General features: G+C 31.4%; 1 protein-coding gene across 3 annotated transcripts in view; it reads left to right on the top strand.

Moving 5' to 3' along the window:
- The window catches only part of LOC105326816 (uncharacterized), a 29,453-nt gene extending 6,221 nt beyond the window's left edge, over positions 1–23,232 (top strand). For 2 of the 3 annotated variants that reach the window (XM_066076330.1, XM_066076329.1), the window contains exons 2-10: positions 2,181–2,346; positions 2,868–2,968; positions 3,070–3,198; positions 5,856–6,026; positions 8,459–8,577; positions 17,567–17,705; positions 20,454–20,465; positions 21,442–21,459; positions 22,786–23,232. In XM_066076330.1, the coding sequence (XP_065932402.1) occupies positions 2,207–2,346; positions 2,868–2,968; positions 3,070–3,198; positions 5,856–6,026; positions 8,459–8,577; positions 17,567–17,705; positions 20,454–20,465; positions 21,442–21,459; positions 22,786–23,171 (1,215 nt within the window). In that variant the 5' untranslated portion in view covers positions 2,181–2,206 and the 3' untranslated portion in view covers positions 23,172–23,232. The remainder of the gene's footprint in view (positions 1–2,180; positions 2,347–2,867; positions 2,969–3,069; positions 3,199–5,855; positions 6,027–8,458; positions 8,578–17,566; positions 17,706–20,453; positions 20,466–21,441; positions 21,460–22,785) is intronic. The other variant, XM_066076331.1, reaches the window with a different exon arrangement.
- The last annotated feature ends 619 nt before the right edge of the window (positions 23,233–23,851 follow it).

Genomic DNA, 23,851 nt, shown 5'->3' with positions numbered 1-23,851 from the left:
AGCCAAAGTATGTATAATTTGTAGGAAAGAAGTGAACCAAAAAAAATAAATAATAAGGTACGACTTAATAATGGAGAGGGGTAGGTCGTACCAGGGTTGAAAATTCGTTATATCAAATTTAGGAGATATGAACTAAAAATCGCAAACATATAAAAGGGGAATTGAAAAGATTCCAAAAGAAAAAGTAAGGAATACTGAAGCTGAATTAAATAAAAATAATTATAGAAGTGAAGAGTAAGTAAGAACTACTGAGTATGTACACGGAACAAATTCAAATTCAACCAAGGTAGGAGGAGACTCTGTACCGATAAAAGATGCTAGTGGATCTAAAGATACATTTGATTAAGATAAATATAAAACGCACTGAATAGAATCAACAACACTAGGCATCGTTAAAGTGTTGGATTAATTATACAGACACAAATCCAGCAAACTGAATAAATAAAGCACTAAAAAATGGCTAACGACACAAACAGTTGATATTGTCAAATTTTCAGGACAACCAGTCCTTTCTTCAGGACAAAGAAAATAAATACATGGGTAAAAACAAAACATACAAAGTCTAACCCTACTGGTACAGTGCCAGTATAACTTAAACTACTAAGGTTATGAGACAGGAAACCCCTTTTGTAATACAAAGAGAAAACAGACAAAATAATATGCCCATTCTTTACACTAACGACAGGATGGCTGATTTTAGTATGTGCATATAGAACCTTTCCTTGCAAAGAATGATTCCTTATTACCTATATTTATATAATTTTAATCCATTGTACGATTAAATATTAAGATATAAAGAAGCAAACCCCGAAGTTATGAGTTATATAGTACAAAATCGATACGTAGTATTTAACACAGGCACTGGAAAAAGTAAATACATGTATATAGAGAAATATATGAATTTAATAGATAATTCAATTTAATAATAGTGATTCTTTTATATGTATCGGTTGAATATTTAAAAGACTTGGGCATTTTAAATACTACTTTAATGCATATGCTAATGCATAAATATAGAGGAATATGTAAATTTTGATAAAGTTATCTTTATAATAATATAGATTATGTAAGGTTTTTTATATACATATATGCATCGATTAAATATTTGAAGGACTTTGATATGATATGAGTTCAAAATTTCAAACTTTATGTTTATGAATGAGGTTTTTTATATACATATATGCATCGATTAAATATTTGAAGGACTTTGATATGATATGAGTTCAAAATTTCAAACTTTATGTTTATGAATAATGAATAGTTGATAAATTTACCATGTTTTTTATAAGTATAAATCTGCTTAAAGTAGTCATTTCAATGTTACTTGACCTTTGAGTTTTTATTTGGAGACGTCTCTTGGAGAAAACGTACCGTAGGAATTGGGTACGTTTTCTCTTTGGTACGTTTTCTCCAGCATTCACTCGCATGACCATTCGTACAATGGAACGCATGATCGCACGAGCGCCAAACGTCCATTCGCATTGGCCCACGTTCAGTTGTCCGATCACCTGATCACCCGTGCGATCCTTTATATAGCATTATCTCAACACTTTCTTACATTGTACAACAGTCGCATATAGACGTAAGACATATCGCAAGAGTTAATGCTTTTGCAATCGCACAACGGTCGCTTTAGATATTGCGAATTTCGTACAAATACTTTTTCATACAGTCCCTAATCTAAATTTTTCGGGCGCACGAATATTTTGTGTGCTCTTGTGGCAATTGTGAAAGAGCCTTTAGCTGCAGGTGTGTAGCTCCACAAGAAAATTCCGGTTGACTTGCCATTAAGCTACAATTCTTCCCATACCAAAAAAAACTTGCAATTTATGACGCACAAAAATGTTGGTAGTTTATTGCAAGCTCTACGGCATATCAACCCGAATTTTCCTGCAGCAAAATGCACCAATGGTTCTATTTATCAAAGTGAAAGGCTTCTTACACCTGGGTTACAATAAAACATAAGCATTTAAGAAATCCCTGGTTGCATGTATCATGATTACATGATGTATGTGTAGATTTTCCGCAAAAAGTTTAACTTTTTTATTTGGTTTTTCTTGTTCAAATGACATATACTTAAATTATGATTAATTTTATTTATCAATATTATTTATTTGTTATTATAACCATTATCATGATTATATGTAACACATTTAAATTCAATATTCATTTTTTAACAGAGGCTGTATGTACATTTCCTACAGACATGGTCGGAAGTTGGCATGTCAGTGACTTTGGAGGTGCTGTTATTCAAAGAAAAACTCTTACGACAGAAAAGAGTGTAGTTAATTTTGGAACCAGAATTTTTGAGTGCACATTAAAAGAGGATAATCGGTATCTTCTCACGTACGTAAAATTCAATTTTAAAAAAAATGATATCGATGATAAAGTATAATTACAAATCAATCAAAACAAGTCCTGAATAAAAACATTGAGATAATGATCTATACGTCTGATGTATTTCAGGCGTTTAAACAGCTTGGTTATGCCCGATCTTCAGATAATTGTTTAGAAATATGAAAAAATGTGTACATATTATATAAACATGATGTGATATGTGTCAATTGTCAATGCCTAAAAACATTTCTTTTTAAAAAAAAAATGTCTATGTCCGAGTATATTATTAAAACATTAACGATCTCCTAATGAGCTATCATTGGTCAGTTACAGATGTATGCAGTGCAAGATCCAAAAATAAACATGAATTACTCAAGAAAACTAAAGTTTAATAATTCCTACAACCCATCTTTCTCCCTTTAGTCATCATTATAAAACAATTTTGCTCATGCATTTTCTTTTTGTTGAATTTCTTGTTTGTTGTTTCTCAAACAAGGTTGATTCTCTGTAGCGATTCTCTTCTATTTTAGATCAGACGTCTTTAATTTTTATGGATCGCCATTTCAACTGGGGCTATGTTGGGAATTTCAGAAAGTTTCGGAAACTCAGTACATTTATTATGCAGCTATGGGTTAGTTCATCATTTTGTTTCATATTTCAGAAACTAACAAAAATATGATTGAACATATATATCGATCCTTGTTTACTCCATGACAAAACCTCTCTTTACAGACGTTTTGCCTAATACACCAAATACACGGATTCTTTTTCGACTTAATCCAGCAAATTTCAACATTACTGGAGACTGTCAATTTAAATCAAATTATGACCCATGGCAGGCTAGGGTCTTTTTGAAGAATGGTTGGTAACAAAAAATACCGAGTGCCACATGAACCACTAGAAACATTAATTTCTGCTTAAGGTGGTTTGACACAACAATATATTATTTGATGGATCGATAAATAATCTTTTTTGAAATATGAATTCACAAAAAAGTATTATATATAGTTTTTGGTATTTTTTCCTCCAAAGAGACAGAATAAACTTGTTTTGCCGCAAACAGGTAATCAAAGAGCTTCTAAGAAGTATCAATTGATGCATAATATATTTATCTAAAGACACATGGCAAAACTGGTCTGATTAAGTTTTAATCTTGTATATGAAATCTTTTTGAAAATGAAATCAGCAGCCAAAGGTACTTTTACAAATAACAAAAGACTTGACCTATATGGCCGGTATTGGTTTCTGTCTGTACGAGGCGTTCGAACACTATCATCATTCACTGTACATTCAACTGAACTATTTTCCTTATTAATAATATTAACTTTGCATGAGGGGACATACCTGATGCAGAAAACTCTAACTGAGCCACCCCTATATGTTTTCTAATCCATAGACCTTCCTTCTGCATTTTGGCTTAAATATCACTAGTGCACACTTTCTTTGCAAAGAATGAACTGCATCTACTTTACAGTACTTCTCCCAAAATTGTTCCATTGGCACACACAACAGTTTTTGCTCGACATGATTATTTTTTACTTGGCACATGTCTCGAGTAACACAGAGTGAATGATTCTTGTCCTCCAAAAAAAGCCAGATTACACTAGGGTATAGTTCAGGTTGATTGCTTTTACATGAAGTGAAGTATACTGTGGAATCATTTAAATTCGTGGGGGCCAATTTTCATGGATTGTGAATTTTTTTGTTCATTCAAGGGGATGTAATTTCGTGGATGCGTCGTTTAATATACAAAATGCACAATTATTCATGAAAAAATAAAACGGTGTTCATAAAATCAATGCTGTAATCAAGCGACTGTCAACCTGATTGTGTTCATTAGCTAATTAAAATTGACGTCCGAGTTACATGTAATAAATAAAAATTTGAACCCCCGTTGTCAACACCATCTATAAGAATGTGAACTAAAAGTGTTTGTAACGTAGTTCTTCTTTTATACAGTTTCTTTAGTAGTTTTAGTAGAAGCGCTAGATTTTGTTTTCTTTGGTTTTACCCATGTAATTTATTTCTTTTGACCTGGAGAAGGGACTGGTTGTCCCTAAAATTTGACAATATCTACTGTTCGTGTCGTTAGCTATTTTTAGTGCTACATATATATATATATATATATATATATATATATATATATATATATATATATATATATATATATATATATATATCCCAAGAAAAAATGCACAGTTCCAAAGTTCATATTTCATAATACACGTATACTACACATATATACATATTAAACACAAAGAAATTCACCATTACTCACGACCCTCGGAACCCCCTCTCAAAGTAGCCAGTGCGCTTACTACTCGGCTTTATAGGCAAGAAAAAAATCTTCCTTTGGGTGACGAACGGAACCTAGCGCGCCGGTTTTTAAAGACTCTGATTAAGGTTGAAATTGCAATCTTCGAGGATTGTAGTATTGAAAAAAAACCCAAATGTTTTCTTTTTAAAGTGACAAAAATTGAGTACTCTGGGATGTAGTTCAATAAACAAAGGCCGATATCGTTCCTTTTTTGTTAAAGCATATTTTTAAAAAAATTACTTAAAGCTTTCATGAATTCATAAATACGCATAATGCATCATCTCCTTTTATCTTCGACTACCGCCATATTGGGTTTCGATTTCTATTGTTACTCTAATCGCTTCCACTATATGTGCAAGATAATGCGGATTACTTGAAAATTCTTTCTAAAATATACCTGGAATTGTCCTTCTTTTATTTTACATTAATTGTATTCATGTTTTCATTTTGTTAAGCATAACACTACAAAGTGTAGTTCATGCCTTTAAAAGTCCGTGCCTCGATCGGAAACCAAACGACGGTCACTGTAACTTTCTCGACCGGTATTTTACCCAAGTAGCAGTTAAGTGCGATCGAAACTAATATGGCGACCAAATACTTTTATGAATTCATATCAGTTTTAATCGATTGATCAAATGATATATTGGTGTGTAGATCCATCTTAAAAACATATCTAACGTTAGTTACCCCATCCAGGAAACCACATCATTTTACTGTCAACCGAACTCCCCCAAACGTTAAAATTTTCCGTAGTTACATGCAAGTTAAAGAAAATTCTTAACATTATGCCAAACGAAACGATATCTCGAAACTCGACTATTAAGGATGTTGTTTACTCAGGGTTAAAGTTCTCAAATTCAAGTTATGAAGTAAAATGTCATAAGTAATTTTTGCAATCTGAGTGAACGTCATCCTTGATGGCCGATTATTTTTTTTTCGATTGCTATGAGCTCAGTTGAGTTTTGATCATTTTAATACGTCATCAGACATTAATTATCCTTTCTGGCTCATAAAGATAACACTGTTTTTTTGCATAATCTAACCTGGCAGAAAGTGGTATTTAAATATGCATGAAGAAGAAACTATTCTCACTTTAAATTTAGTTTAACATCGGGTATTCTATTGTCTTGATGTGGCATTGATAATTATTATTGATATCTTCATTGAGCATTCATTTATTTCTGATTCTAAAATATTGAAGGGGCTTTGAGTATATCGCAATGTCCCTTGATCATGCAAGCGAATTTTACCTACACATATGACTTTGGTAACGGAAACCAATGCACTGGGAACACATCTTTAGACGTATGCTCCGATGTAACATCGATGGAATTTGACTACAGCTTGTGCTCTACTGAGCAAGGATATTCAGGTTTGTCTTATCAAATTTCAACTGAAAATCATTATTATATGGTTTTATTAATGATTTATTTTTTTTAGATTAAAAAAGAGTTTATAAATGTATCAAGAAATAATGATAAAACACTTCACTAAATAAAGTCTCTAAAATACTTTCTGCTGAGGAAAATTCTGTGTATAAATAAACTGCATTTATTTTTAGATAACAGAATATATTCGAATATTATAGAGATCATCAATGTAAAGAGAAAGGTTATATTTTTATTGATAGTGTCACTGGCGTCCTCCAAACATTTCTATTTTTTTTTTTTTTGTAATAAGAATTAAGAAAACACAAGTAATACTAGTAACCAAGTGATATGTACAAGAGTTCCTTGGCGTATCGGAAACCCTGTCCCCAATCCACCACCCCCTCCAAAAAAAAGTTTTAAAAAATTGTGAAAAGTGATTAATGGAAATAAATTCTTAAGTACTGTAATTTTATGTAACTGTTTTGAAAAATAATTCCAAATGGGGAAATTCCAAAATAATCACTGTCAATGAAGTGTAAAGTTGTGTCTTTTTAATTGTCAGCAAACAAAATACAACTTTATAAAGAGAAAAAATAAAAGTTTAATCTTCAGAAATAAACAATACACATTATTTGAATCACTAAATAGAAAATTAAGCGTCTTCTCACGATTTCATCTGCTTGAGATCAACGATCTACATCACTTTCACGGTAATACTGCTGTTCAAATTTGGTAACGATGAGTTTTAAATTAACACACGTACACGATCGTTCAACAAAATAAACATCTACAAGCAACGCATCTTCGCTAGCCAAGGGTTTTCGGTCCACTTCGTTCCCAATTATTCCTTGGCAGATCTCATTACAAAAACTCGGTGACAAGCCTCGTTTTATGATTGGCTGCAGCTGCGATAAGCTGATCCAATCGAAGCGTTGCAAACAAACGCTTATAAATAAACTTTAAAAGAAACACACTTGTGATCTTTGGTGAAACATCCGTGTTTATCATGATAAGCATTCTTTTCTTCACGTAGAATTATTCTTCAGGCATAATGGTCTGTTTTCTACGTGGAATAATGACCAGGATTGGTCATTATTTTACTTTAAAAAATGACCTTTGGTCATTATTCTACGGAGTCATTATTCTGCTTTACGCCGGCCCCATTACATCCAACGCTGTAGATATCAAAGAAAGTAACAACGTACAAAAGTTTTTATAAGTTTCTACAAATACACTCCGTTTTCTGAAGTCACTGCATAATCTGCAACAGTGTGTGGTTTGAGCGCGTGCAGCAATGTTTTAACAGTACGACTCATTTAAACGTTCTACAAGAGTTGAAGAATTTTGAAATATTTATATCTAATTGTCATTCTGATTTATAACAATTTTTATTGGATATTCCTTACTAGTGATTGCCACATTATTATTTTTTTTTTTCAAAACGCGTTTCTACAAATTTTTGAATCCAAATAATAGTGTTCGGGTGAGTGAAATGAATAGATGAAATCTTAAAGCAATATATTTACATTATCCAGTGTCTTTGCCTGTGATAACACTACGTATCGATTTTGTACTCTATAACTCATAATACAAACGACGCCAATTCGAGGCGCCAGCGGGGTTTGTTTATTTATATTTAAATATTTAATCGTACGATGGCCTAAGATTATATAAATATAAGTAATAAGGAATCATTCTTTGAATATTATGAGGTGATAATTTCGGTCGGGGCGTGATCAAATCAATCATAGGCCCTTCGGGCTTTATTGGATTTGATCACGCCCCGACCAAAATTATCACCTCATAATACTCAAAGAATGATTCCTTATTCCTTATATAAGGCGGTAGGCGGACATTAAAGGGAAATAATGCGGATTAATGAATTCATGTTAGCTTTAAGTCGAGCGTAGATTAGATCATTAGCAAATTTCAACTAACAGCATTTCAACCAATGAGATAAATGTATATTTTCACTTCACGTATTTTTCCACCAATCACAGAGGATAGAAGTGCACAACCCGAAGATAGTAATTTAGAATTATTTCAGCTCTGTATACCGTCTCTCAAATGAGGACGGTAATAACTGATCGCCTTTTGGTGATCAGTGACTATTGTTCATGCTTTTAAATATCGCTCATATTGACTATATCCTGACATCATCTTTCTGTTGAAAAAATTGATTTTCCTTGCGGGTAAAATTTAACAAAAACCTCAAGTTTAAACACTAGAGTTGACTCCCAAACCAGGCAAGACGTGCATCAAGCTCTTAGTGGGAGGAAGGGTGAAATAGACATCAACTTTTTATTGTGTTATTAGTCATTGTTGTTAAAAATGCAGAGATAAAAGAATATTCTTTCTATCATTTACATGTATCATAAATTTTCGTTTATTTTTTTATTATAAAATTACTATAATTATCTGTAATTTGATATAGCAACAGGATCGCTGACGTGTGTTCACCAGGAACAGTTTAATGAACTTGTTTACTTGATTGTGTTCAACAATGATATAGATGCACCGGATGAAGTGACCAGATTTAGATTCACTTGTTATGTAAGTACATAAAATTTACGATTATATTGGTAGACTGTAAAAAAGAACGTTAAAATATCTCATTAATTAAGCATACTTTGAAAATTTTCATCATTAATCTACATTCTCATCAAAAATGTTTACCTTTATCATGCCTCATGGTCTAGGTGTGTTCGAACAGTGACTGTCGTATTTGCACATAACCCGCTTTGAAATATTAAGCATTTTGAAAAAAAATTTAAAGTGCGTTAATTTTGGGACCAAAAAAACATGATAAGAGAAAAAAAATCTACATTGTTTAGGCATATAAACACAAATGATCTTTTAGAATTGCAGTTTGTCACAAAAAATCTTTCAAAAATTCTTCCTAAGAAATTTATTTTACAAAAGTTACCTTTCCTGAAAAACAAAATTTACAGAAGATGTAATAAAATTACCAATATTGTTATAAAAAGACTATGAATACTATCTCATCCATTTCTCCTGAATGCTATATCTAAATGATAAAAAGAAAGATCTGATGAAATTTTATTTGCTATATTTTCGAAAATGATATTATTTAAACAAGGGTTAACAAAGTATCAAAATTTAAACTCCTGTCCCACTGAAGACTAAGAATATTGGAAGTACTTCCATGTGCTTCATGAAATGCAAAATATGCCCCCGACCAAGTTTCGGTGTAAGTCCACAGACTAGACTGAAGTTACGTTAAAACTTACAACTCTTCATAGAATGAGCCCCTGGACCAATGGGTCAATTTCAACCAAGCTTAGCAAAAACCATCCATAGGTGAAGGGGATTATAGTTTGTTAATATTAAGAGATACGTCCTCTTTAAGGCTGGATAAGGAACTGTTGTAAATTTTCTAGAATTAAAAAGATATCTTCTTCTCAAAAACCATTTATTCAGAAAAGCAGTATTTTGTGTAGAAGCATCCTCTGGTTGTGTAGATTCAAATTTGTTCAAATCATGATTACGGGGGGGGGGGGGGGGTAGGATGGACGCACAATGGGGATGGGGGGTTGGGGGTTGAATTTTTACTTAGGAATATTTATAGAAAAAACTTTATAACTCTTCTTAAAACCCTTTTGGCCGGAAATCTGTATCTTGTGTACACGTGGAGGCATCCTCAAATGTTAATTACTTTTTATTTAAATCATGATCCCTTGCTTTATGGTGGTGCAACAGTGAGGGCGGGGGGTCGAATTTGTTGAATTGTATCTTGTGTGGAGGCATCCTCAGGTAGTGTAGATTCATGTTTGTTAAAACCATGATCCGTTCGATTTCACACAGAAATAAAAACAGTCTTTAACATATTCTTCTTAAAACCAGTTATCAAGGTTAATATTTTTAAGAGAAAAAATTTTAAACAAGATTTTTTGTACTAAATTATACTAAGATATTTTGAATTTGATACTGTAATGCTGATTTAATTAGAGCTTTGGCTATCGCTGCTCAGGTGAAAGATCTGGCCCTGGGGCCATAAAACTTAGACGAGCTTACTTTTGATCTAAGTCTCACTTTTACAAGAGGAACATATAGTGGAAAAGTGAGACTTAGATCAAAAGTAAGCTCGTCTAAGTTTTATGGCCCCAGGGCCTGGCCACTGGGTCTTTCGTTATAAATACCGAGAAGTTTATTGTTTTCAAAATTTAGTCTTTTCTCTGTCATTTTCAAGTTGAACCCATGCTATATATATAATTCAATACATTGTATCTCCGCCCCACTCTCCTTTTAAATAAAGTATAGGAGTGTCAATATATTTTACAATGCTCAACAGAGTTTTTTTTTCTTTTATACATACGGCACATTACTCACCATTCAACGCGTAATCAGCTTTTCGGTTGTTATCGGACATTCAGTGCAAGGAAAACTAAATGCTTTTTAACGTGGACATTTATTTACCAAATCAGTGCAAAACGAACATTGTAAAATTAAGTGATAATTTAGATTGGTTTCTTACTTAAAATGCTGTAGGTATATCGCTATCTTTCTAGATATTGTCATGTTGTAAATTTTGAACAACTATTTGTCATGTTGTAAATTTTGTATTTACTCATCCGATAAATTCAGAATTTACAATATGACAATATGCCGTTTTGGTTTTTTATTCCGGTTCGGAACTGGTCATATAATTGCAAAGGATTATCGTCCGCGTGTCAATTGATAATTTCCATTTCGATTAGGGTTGTCAAATTTACTTTGAGAGACTAGTCGAATTACTGGGATGTTTGGTCGAGCAATAGTCGAGTACTCGTTGATTCATTAAATACTGTGCCCTAGCTTTTCAAATTATATATATATATATATATATATATATCGCATAGCCCCCTAACTCCGTCACTACCCTAACTCCGTCACTTTCGGGAAACTCCTCGCCGTTTGAAATCAAGTACGATTATGACGTCAATTTTTACATGTCAAAAATCTTTAATCAAATGTCAACAATTTGAAACGGTTAAATTTAAGAATGTTTAAAAAAATAACAGAATTAAACCTTGTTCATTTTATGCACCATTAATTGTGTGAAATCAGCTAAAACTTTTTCACGGGTGCACTAAAATATCGATATTTCTGACATGCGGGCCCATTCGATCATTTACGGTGGTCAGCCATTTTAAGAGATGTCAAGATGAAACATATCCCATGTAATACATTTTTGATTAAGGTAATTAACACATTTTTTTCAATCCGCAATAGCCTTTATGCACTATTCTTGACGATAACGTCAAATCGCTCATGCCGTAACTTTTGCCTTATACAGGGTATAGATATATCCGGTATATCGCTATTTAGAATATGATACATTTCTAAAAATGTAATAAATGAATAATATAATAAGTAATATATTAATTAATGATATAAAATATTTGAAATAAGTAAGGACATAAATCAAACGGCATCCATACATTCTGAAAAGGTCATTGTGATTGTTGTTACATGGACCCATATTTCATTCTGGCGATCATTTCATTTCGATGAAAATAAATACAATTAAATTGTATGCACCATTTTTACTTATTATAACTTGGACTAGATACAAATGGAGTTTTAACTAAATTGTTAATGTGTCTTCATTTCCTGCCATATCATAGAGCATGTGGGTGACGGAGTTAGGTTCATAAGATATCATGGGCACGCGTGATAAACGTCGTATTCAGAAGCCTATTTTTAATAAAAATAAAAATATTTTTGTTAATAATTTTATGAATTATATTGTTTCATATTATATTTAGTGATTGCAAATGATAAAAACCACAAAAAATAATTTACAGAAAAACGCGGGAGGTTTTCTGCTTATGGTGACGGAGTTTGGGTACTCGGGGATATATATATATATATATATATATATATATATATATATATATATATATATATATATATATATATATATATATATATACTTAAATAAATAAAACAGAATGCGACAGTCCAAATTAAATAAATTGTTTACTGTTAGCGCTTTCAGCCATGTCGGCTCTTCAGACAGTTATACAAAATTAAAAACGTTGTTTGTAACGTTGTCAATGACGTCGTGTTTTTAAAGTTCATTATGACGTCACAATGTACATCAAGGTAGCGATGGCGTGAACTTTACCAACGCCGTTAAGCAATGCATAGACATATATTTACATTCTACTGTGTTTTTCCATTAAATTCCGTGATCTTCAAATGCCTCTAAATGCAACTAGTAGTCAAAGGTCAAATTGACAAGTTTTATTATGACGTCACAAGCGTTGAACGCTGTAAACTTCAACGTCACAAGCGAAAATCAAAGTTCACGCTTGTGGCTGTTACTGTGGCTCTTCCATTAATATTAACTTACCCTTAGAATAAGATAGGAATTTTTAGGCATGAATCACATTTGCAGACAAGGCAAGAAGTTAAAAAAAATGTAAATATAAGCATTAAATCATGATTTTTTGAAGTATACACTCTCATAACTGCCGCGGTGTGTGCATACAAATTTTCATAACGCGCTAACGCGCGTTACTCAATTTGTATGCACACACAGCGGCAGTTATGAGAGTGTATACTTCAAAAAATCATGATTCAATGCTATAATAATACAATACATATAAAAAATTATATATATGATAAATCTATTTTCGATTAAGTTTCGGGTTAAATATTTTAATAAAATAGTCCTCTTTTGTGGTTCGGGCGATTTCATTTGAAGTCCACATTTTGTAAAACGGAAATATTTTAAAATATTTCCGTTTTACAAAATGTGGACTTCAAATGAAATCGCCCGAACCACAAAAGAGGACTATTTTATTAAAATATTTAACCCGAAACTTAATCGAAAATAGATTTATCATATATATAATTTTTTATATGTATTGTATTATATGTCTATGCATTGCTTAACGGCGTTGGTAAAGTTCACGCCATCGCTACCTTGATGTACATTGTGACGTCATAATGAACTTTAAAAACACGACGTCATTGACAACGTTACAAACAACGTTTTTAATTTTGTATAACTGTCTGAAGAGCCGACATGGCTGAAAGCGCTAACAGTAAACAATTTATTTAATTTGGACTGTCGCATTCTGTTTTATTTATTTAAGTATTTTTTGCTGTACCAAGGCTTTATTTATATATATATATATATATATATATATATATATATATATATATATATATATATATATATATATATAATGCTTACTGTCACATACATCCTAATGGAAATCATTAATCTTAATATCCATGTGCATTTGTCCTGGTTTGTCCTTCAACATAACATCTAATGCAAATCTAATCAACAATTAAAGATTATTTTATATATAGGAAAAATATTGAATGTTATTTTTCCTAAATATTCCTTTTATTTCGACGATCATGCATTAATAAAAATCTTCTGTTTATTTTACACTCCAGTAATCTATCGTCATAGTTGATGACCACTTCAATTATATGTGTACACATTTACTACTGTACATCTATATAAAATAGCGCAGTTCACCAATATTTTTGCTTTATTTTTTTTATAATCATATGACAAGGCCTACGAATGTGTTTGAAGTAGTAAAGTCGATCTAGGTTGAAGTAAATAATTTCAATAATTTCGATGTTACATCTTGAAATTAAAAAAAAATTATTCTAAGATTAGATATTTGCATGATTCTGACAATAATGTTGTGTACAATATTTGATGTTATGTATTCAATTATACATATCTTGTGAAAAATCTGACAGTTAAGACGAAATATCAATAAATTTCAGAACTGTCGCCTCACTTTAATTTCTCCCATTCTGGCATTTTTGGTTCTTTCATCCATCTAAATTGTTGTTCATTTTTGAGATACAAATGATTAAATATTTTGAGGGCAAGCCCTGTAGATCCTTAAAGGGGACAGACATTGGTGTTTTGATTTGTGGAATAGATTAGAATCATCCATACATTTTCTCTTTTACAATGCTTAACAAATTATGTTTCCTTCTCTAGATATATTGCGTCAAAGTTTAAGGACTTTATCCCCTAAAAATCCCTTATTACCTATAAATGGGTGTGGCAATAATTTTTTCAAACAGAAACTGTTACGATCAACAACTCTGCTAATAAAATGCACAATAAAAGGGCATAGAACACAACTTCAAACCATAGTCTACCTTTTATGAAAACCATAGTCATATCTTTTAAAAATTCTAAAATTTGTTTTGCACAAAGAAACGGGCGTAAAAATGTACAAATTGGCTTATTGGCAGATAGATCGGAACCGGAAGTGACGATGGATAAAACTTCAGAAATAGATTAAGCTCAAATCAAATCAAATCATCTGTAAAAATTAGTCAAAATCGGTCGGATAGTTTTTTGAGAAATCGCGTGCACAATATTTGTGGAAAAAATAAGAAACTACGAAAACAATAACTTCAAGGTATTCCGTCGGAAATTACTCCTTTTTACATACCTACGTGGAAAAAGTATATATAAAGCTAGCGTGATCAATTAACAATATCAAAATTACAGTAAAAAAGACATTAAAGCTTGAACCTTGGGTTTAGATCAAGGTGGACCCCTAATGAGGTAGACTTTGCTTTTCAAACAATTTACTACAGTAGGTACCAGTAAAACACTATTCGACAATGATGAGAACATTTTTGCCGATGATTTTTACGAGTGTGTAGGGCTTTTTAAATTTGTGACACGTGAGTTTGTTTAATGGAAATTTACTTGTTGTGATATAATAGCGAAATTAAATATCATTCAAGCGCATGCGCAGTACAAAATGTGAACATTACGGACTACACAGTTGTTTGTTTGTAATTGCGCTACGGCTTTGGAAATGCTGGTCATAAAATGTTTATAAAAATCTATGCAGGATTTGGTTTAGTTTTTTTGAAAGGATGGACTGCACTTAACGCCGTATTTTGGGTCCTTTTTCGTTCGATATTGTTACGTACCTTCCTCGCTGAAATTTACTTCAAGAGTTTGGTCAATTTCCAATAAAATTAAGGAAGATCCAGTGTTAAATAAATTTGTGTCAAGCAAACTTTTTTTTAAATTGAACAGTTAAAACAACTTATAAACTTAGTCTCTTGAACATGCATACCTCCATATTGTTTGACTAGTTTTACAGGGTGTTTGTCTAAAAAAAATGGGATGGGGGGGGGGGGGCAAACATTGGTAAAATTGAAATGTACCAAATAGAGATAATCTAACAGTCACGAACAGGGTATACTCTCATTGAAACTGTTTAATGATTATTAAAATTTTGATCCTAGCTGGCAAAACCGTTCAAGCCCCCCTCCCCCTTTCGACAAGTGATTTTCTACCAAGTGTTTTATGGTTTTCCTCTGCTTTTGACATATATGAGCAATATATTTGTACTGCAGCCACCGAAACATACTTGTACAAATACGTCATCTTCAATGATCATTGATGTATTCAAAACTATAACCGGAAATTTATCACGCTGTTTAAAAAAAGAACCGAACACGAAAGCCATTCGTGCTACCTTAATGGTCATAATTGTTTTAAACTGCGTTGCAAATTTGCAATAAAAAAAAGTCGTTTTCTTTCCCTTACTGCTCTGGAAATATCTTGAATTTAGACTTGTCTGCCCTTGATTAAAGTTAATATTCATATGCATGTAGGGTGGAACTGATATTGTAATGAGTTAAGCGGTACTGTAATTGAACAACTCTCTCTCTCTCTCTCTCTCTCTCTCTCTCTCTCTCTCTCTCTCTCTCTCTCTCTCTCTCTCTCTCTCTCTCTCTCTCTCTCTCTGTGCATGTTGCCATTTTTACAGGTTTCAAAACAAAAAATATAACATATAGTATCGGCCGGTATAAGTAGCCATTGATGATCGTAAACCAGTGGATGATATATGGCGCGTGTTATCTAGGTTGGGTTTCTTCTTCTTCTTTTTTGTGGGAAGGTGGGGGGGGGGTCTAATTTTTATTTCAGCTGTAACATTTTTTGTGTTCAATAAACTCACCTTAAAATAATAATTATGACACTTTCCATAATTGCAATCCGTGACTTTCTTATCTAACAATAATGCCAAATCTTTCCTATATGTAGCCTATTACACTCCCTTAAGGTTCCTCGACACATCAAAATTTTACTTGATGGATCGATAGAAAATCTTTTTTTGAAATATGAGTTGATATAAGTTAATTTGTAGTTTTTATCCATAGATTGAATATAGATATACAATTCTTGTTTTTCATTTTCATATATATATATATATATATATATATATATATATATATATATATATATATATATATATATATATATATATATATATATATATATATATATTTTTACAAAAATACTTTAAAGTTTAAATGGCCTCTTTGATATGTATTTATAGATAATGGTAATGTGCAATGATTGATACCAAAGTTTTTGCTCTTAGGTATCATGTTCGCAACTAAAATGACGTTTCCGGTTTCTATCAAAAATACAAAAAAATGCATTTGTTTGTCGAACCACATTAAAAGATCAGTGATGTGGAGGATTAGCTCGGTTGTTGTAGACTATACACAATCATATGACTAATTTCCTGTTAATTTAATTATGTATTATTATTATAATTACATCTTCAGACTTTTACTTACCACACTAAGAGTATCACTTGTAAAAAAAACTTCCTGATCCTTTCCACCCGAATACACCCAAAAAAATATAAACTTATAATGAAATTACGCTTTTAAAATAAAAATGATATTTCTCTTAAATATACTGTATACTGGTTATTTTGGTGGGATATAATTTTGGCCTATTTTGGCGATTTTTGAAAATTCATCAAAATTAAAATCACCAAATGTAAATTTTGTTGATTATTTTTCATTTTTTTCAACGTTGGCGAGCTTGATAAAAGAAGACAATTGCTACATGCTTACAGTGTTACGGATACAGATTTACATTACTCATAATCAATACACCCTAAAATAATGTTCATGAATAAAAACTAAACAATTCTAAGAATTATAAGATATGATAAATAAATAAACACCGTATCATTTTTCCCTTTGAAATTGTGAAATTTACCCCAGTGACAGGGGGTGTTAGCTTGACTGTTTAGAGAGGACCACCTAATCCACCAAATTTGTGTCCCGCCAAGAAAAGGCTATACGGTATCCCAGAAAAATAAAGAAACCGATGGGGATGCATTGAGAGAGAGAGAGAAAGAGAGAGAAAGAGAGAGAGAGAGAGAGAATAAACGGGCGTCCTCGTTGTCATATGGAGATTCAAGAACATGCAATGGCCCCTACCTATAAAACTTTGCAAATATAAACTTTTAATTAATGTTATTACATAATGTAATTATCTTTCGGCCACAGTGTTTGGTCAGTTTCGGGCAGAAACAAGCCAGTTCAAGAAATTTTTCCATTTTTTATCCTAAAAATTACATGCTGCACATCCCCGTTAATATATTTCATTTAAGTTGCAGCTAACATTGAGCAAAGAAAGAAATATAGCCTGTAATATCCATGTAATGCTGATTAATGTTTTCGGTGTTATGAAACATTCGTGTTTTTCGTATTTTAGGTAATGCAACAACAAAAAGGTGGCTTGCATGCCATACAGATGACACAATACCCACAAGCATGTCTGGACAAACTCTATCAAACGCCTTACCGAGTAGTCAGACCTGGGGCACACCTTCAGCTACAGCGTTCAAGTAAAGGTAAAACCCATCCATATTTCTACATATTATCAAACTTGTATCATTTATAATTTGAAGAATAATATCATACAAGGAAAAATATAGTGTATTTTACTTTTTATTTTCATTAACCTAAATGTTTTTATATAAAAACCATTATGATCATACTATTGTGCTAGTAATCATGTACAACGAAATCGGAAGATAAGATTGTAATGCTCAGATCTTTTCACAAAAATAAAAACTTCAGAGTTGCTTAAGATTTGAACTCAAGAATCTCTTACAAGAAAGAAAGAAATCGTACCGAACCTATTTGAATTGTGTCTGTTTAATCACAGGGAGGAGACATTTAAATCAACATTATTCTGTTGGTGGATCAATTGGCGCATTTGGTGAATTAAACTTTGTGCGTCATTTTATGTATGGAAAAAATCAATCTTTGTAGTTGCATACACGTGTTACCATAGTGATCACACAAATATTCCTGACAATACGAAGTCGGTGGAAAGCGATTTAATTAAAATGTGTCAGATTTTTACAGAGAGCACATTTGACAAGACTATTTTGATAGAACCCACGTGACTTTTCAAAATAATCATTCGTGGGTTCAAACATGGGTCACGCAGGTAATAGCTGTCACTTGCTACATGTATTGGAAAAACCTTGAAATTTTCATACATTTTTCATATTTTAGATACTAGCCTAATGTTGTACAAACTTTTTTTCACATGAGTTTTCTAAATATATTTTGCGTCTTTTGTCTCTTCCACAAGTTTGTACATGTTTAGGCTGACAGTAAACAAAGGCTTTAAAATGAATGTCCGTCCTCAATTTACTATACAAAACAACGAATGTCGGTTAATCCGTACTATGTTGTAAAACTTCGTGCTTTTTAATTAAATATACTAAATTCAGCGCTAAACTTTTTTATTCTTATGGTTTAAATATCAATAGATGACGTGAGATAAAAAATTATGCTCAATTTGAATCTTTATTTTTTTTTACCATGGCCAATAAGTGCATTTGTTATTTAAAGTGCTTTTCACGAGCGCATTTGTAACATATGTTAATCAAGATTTCACTTACGATAATCTCCTTCCCTAGCAATACATCTTAATACATTTAATATTTCACATAAAACAAAAGAACTATAAGAATAAGCCAAATATCTCATAGCTTAGACTCAAAATTGAAATTACACACACCTAATATCAGTGATATCAAGTGATATCCGGTTGATATGTTAGAATTTTTATGACGCCAGAAAATACAATGTGTGTTTTGTCTGACATGAGAATCTTACGGGAAATTTTGTCGTAAGAATTTTTATAGAATCAAGCCGTTTATTTTTTAAATAACTGCATAATAGTATAAAATAACAATGCCATGTGGTTCAAACCACTGAATTTAGGTGCTCATCTTATAATTTATATATTCTACATCAAATGATGATTTTTCGTATAGTTTTTAAATACGTTCGAGAGGGTGTTTATTATCCTAAACTTACATGTACAACAAATTTTACTACGTAAGAATTTTGTAACATTTTTTTTGTGAAAATGAACAAAACTAAACATCTCACTTACGATAACAACTTATCTTATTATTTTTTTGTTTTTGTAAAAAAATGAATACAGATGAGATAAATACGGCGTTTTATCAACATTAGAATTATATATGAAAAACAAAAAGCATGGATCATCTTGATGATAAATAGATTGAATGTTTGGCCATCATTGGTATTGTACGAACCGGTGAGATGTATAAAATATTGAATGTACAGAATCGCAGACATTTGATTAATTTATTTCACCAGTATGACTCATTCGTCCAGATATCGACTTTGTCCCTGCATCATATACATGTAGTTATTTATTTCAGATAATGATACATAAAAATAGGTTTTTAGTACATGCAACATATTTAAAGTTTATAAATTTGCACCTTGTTGTAAAAATAACGTCAACGATCCTTGCTAATTATATGATATTTGTAAATTATTATTGTTAATTATACCTTTTTATCCAGTCACTCTCAATTAGTCTGAAAAAATGATTTCTTAACTTTAAATAAGAAATTTATAAAGTGTATGCTGTTTATGGATCAATATTTTGATACATGTACAACGAGAATGTTCACAACACTTGTCCAAAACGTGCCATTACTGGACTAGCATGTACCGGTAAATTTTAACAATCGAAAAAAGACAGAAATAGTTAAAAAATAATTTGATTGCCTCGATATTTCAAAGAGACTACGTGAAATAACGTGATCAGTAACAGTATAATTTTAGGTAAATTAGCAACATGATTAAGGATTGGATCCTTATTGTCTCAAGAAGTGTAAAGAATTCTACAACGTTCTTGAAGTAAATTTGTTTGAAATTAAAAGGTCATGCTTTTGAGATGAGAAGGGACTAACTCCTCTTATATGGGACAAACAATAATCTTGATTGTATGATCCATAGTTATATTTATTAATTAGTATTTTGTTATACATTTGTGAAGAAAGCAATCTAACTGATATTGCATAGTTATTTAATGATCAATATTTAGCAATATTTATTTAAGTTTTTGTACCTTATATTATTCAGTTTTGCCTGAATGATATGTAATTACAAGATTAATGGGAAAAACAAAGATTTTTGTCTTGAAAAAGAAAAAAAATTAAAGGGCAATATTGAACTTATAAAAGTATATCACCCTATTAATGTATTATTCAACATAAAAGCCGTTTTAATGTTTTAACCAAGATATGATATGTTTTCAGATTTCTGCACGGGTGAGTATTTGTTATTATAATGTGTGGGGTTTACAAAATATTTTTTCAATATTAATTTTTTTTCTTTGAATTTAATTGTGAAACTTGAAAATGACAGATTTTAACAGACATTTTCTATATTTTTGTATACTTATTATAGAATTTCTCGTTAAGCAATCATAAATGCATCTGGGATCATGGTTTAAAGAATTATTACCTGGACTTTATATCAGGACATTTCATGTGTATTTGTTCTTCTAAAGAAGCGATTTCAAAATCATTATAAATGTTCATGTCTTTGGAGAACTTTTAACACCCTTTGTAGCAAATATTAATACAGAGTTTGGACAATTTGGAATCAACATATTAACAAAATGCTTTCATGCATGTAATAATATCTTAGTGTGTAGCAATGTTGTTCTTGGAAAGAATATTTTACAAAATTACATTAGTCTTAAACATGCTTATCTGTGTTAAACTTTGAAATAAGAAAAGGCTGGACTTGTGAGTAGTGATACGATGCATTTTTTGCTTTGATGGATAGAAATAACTAGAAAATGTACTGGAAGAGATATACAAACCTAAAATTGAGAGTGGGTGAACAGGCACCCTTAATATGGTTCCAATATCTAATAAAAGCATATGTCATTCTTCTTTGGGATTCTTCTTTGGTTGATCGAGTGAGCATTGTAGTCCAATGGTTTTTCTGCAAGTTGATCAACAATCCTTATTTTACTACCCTCGCCATAACATGCGTATTAACATTATATCATTTATATGCAATATTCTAAACGGGGTTTTTTGGGAAGAGGGGGTTAATCATAGATATAATTTGCAATTTTACGCACTTGCATACATGTGAGTATTAAATTTGAGAAATTTGTGAAAAAAATTGTAAAATTTCCTGTGTTGCGTAATTGATGATCATTTCATTTAAAAAATTACAGAAGAAATTGTATTATTTGCTTCTCCAAAATGTCTCTTTTGTTTTTTTCAGGTCGAGGACAAGGAAAAGGTAATTGATATTGAGGAATGACCTCTGCTAAGAATCTTTGCGTTCATAAACTGGTTTTCATTGTCTCCATAAGAGTAGACGAAACTTTTTAATTATTAAATGATCGCAAGACAACACTTTTGTTTGGGGAGGAGGGATATTTACGTATAAAAAATAACACCAATATTAATGAAATAAGAAATTTAGATCCTATCACAAAACTTATCATGGATATATCACTATTAGCAAACAGATATTCTATCAGCAAAAACAAAGACCCCATGCTAATAAACATGTTGACAAAGCTAATGGATGTAATATAATTATATAAAAAATCAAATTTATTTTTGTACAGTGCAAGCGAGTATGAGATCTTTTTGCCATGTGGTTAATTTGGATATATTTATATGGTATTACTCATGAGAACGAGTTCCCGTAGATAATGCATAATCTATTATATAGGTATTGCTTCTACAATGTATGTTATTTTCTGATGCCTTCAGTATAGACGTTTGACTGTGCATGTGCGATCATGATTTTTATCAAATCGGGGGAGGGGGACTTTCGATAAATTTACTGTTATTTTACTGCGTTCTACTTTGTAGGAAAGAGCATCTTGTGCATACCTTTCAAGGGGAAGGAAAGTCAAAAAATCTTTTATTTATACCAATAAAGTAGTAAAAAGTTTCACATATAGTCATGCTGTTTTGAAAATAAACTACATAATTAATGCACGTTTGAAGTTAGAGAAATCGTATTTTCTGGAGGCTGACATGATGGGGACTCTTCTGTATTAAAAACAAAGAGAAAAAAAATTATTTTGACGTCACACAGCAAGCGGCGATGTTGGAGACTCTGTTGGAAAGACCTTGTTTTTCAATGTTCTTGGCCCCAGGGTTTTCATTTTGATAACGCAGTGCTGGTGTGATAGAAGGTCTTTTTACACAAGCATGATGATTTTATCAGATATTTAATTGACCCATATAGCATAAATCTTCTTGGAAATAAAACGTTTTTGTTTTATATCCAAAAGAAAGAAAATATATTTATGCTGGTACGTATGCCATGAATCGTGTATTTTGGGACTTGGATCGTATTCGTTTGGGGGATAAAAGAAATAGCTTTTTACCAGATCAATAATGCCTCTTAAAGATTGCAAACAAAAAAATATAATGTCAAAATACACATAAGGAAAGAAACCAAAAACAAATATGTGGAAAACAATTATGATAGATAATACTTTAGAAATATTGTATTTATATCGCTTGTTATTTAACAAATTTAGTTTTATTTAAAGTTTAAGAAGAATAAGATATTTAACTCTGTCATTGTTTTTTTCACTATTAGGTCAATCTGTGGACTCTGTGGTCAGTGCCGTAGCTGCAATTGGAGCGGTGTTTGGAACTATTGTCCTCAGTCTTTCTATTGTAATTGGTGTTAAACTGTACCATAAATTTAAAAAGCACTCGATCCAACCTGCAAGAAGTGAAAGCGTTTCATCTTTAGCATCCTTTGATCGTGTGCAATCGATGTTTAGTCTGGATGGAAGAATTTCTCCATTTTCACTCCGACCTACATTATCAGAAATAGCATACAAAAGGTTTGGTTCATCAATGGATGAATTGGACTATATGAATGACGAAACTGATGATCAAGATCTGTTTGAAGCAATGAATGATAACTTTATTGATACTGTTGAGAGTTCATTTGATCAATCTTATTTAAGGGAGTAATTTTCAATAATATCTGTAATATCGATATTTGAACATGTATGAATATAATTATAAAAAGCTAGTATTCCTTTTTCTTCTCTTGTTGTGCTTTTTTGAAATATTCCGATGAAACCTTGTTACTTGAAAAAGCACATCGATTTCCGTTCCACTTTTTGATTTAAGGCCATACACAGTAAATTCTTGGGTTCTCATAATGTATAGTGATTGAAAAAAAGTTTCACAGACGTTGTCCGAGCGGTATGAGTAATGGAAGGTTTTTTTCACTTTATTATCTCTAAATTTTATTTTCAGTTTACTTTCTATATTACGATACATATACTTTAAATGCGTTTATTTACAACCAGGGACATATTAGCAACTATCGAAAGTCTCTCGTGACTCAATTTTAAAGATCGATTTATGCATCATTTTTTTCTTAGTCTATTGAAACACTAACACAATATCCTTTAAAAAATAACGAATGTTTTATTTTTGTTTATTCCCGTATAGGATCATAATAATTACGATGATGTAATTCTAACATATATCCACAATGATGGTTTAATCGGGTTTTGATTATTTGTATATCTCATTCAGTTTTGAACATGATAATTTAAAATTTATGAAACAGATCCGTATCAGCTAGAAGAACACATTCATTTGCCTTAATCAGTAGCAATGTTTATACAAGATTTGTTTGT

The sequence above is a fragment of the Magallana gigas genome, chromosome 2 (assembly GCF_963853765.1).
Source record: "Magallana gigas chromosome 2, xbMagGiga1.1, whole genome shotgun sequence".
In the NCBI taxonomy this organism is placed as follows: Eukaryota; Metazoa; Mollusca; class Bivalvia; order Ostreida; family Ostreidae; genus Magallana; species Magallana gigas.
Note: the sequence above shows the minus strand (reverse complement) of the source record. Positions and strands in the feature narration are given on the sequence as shown.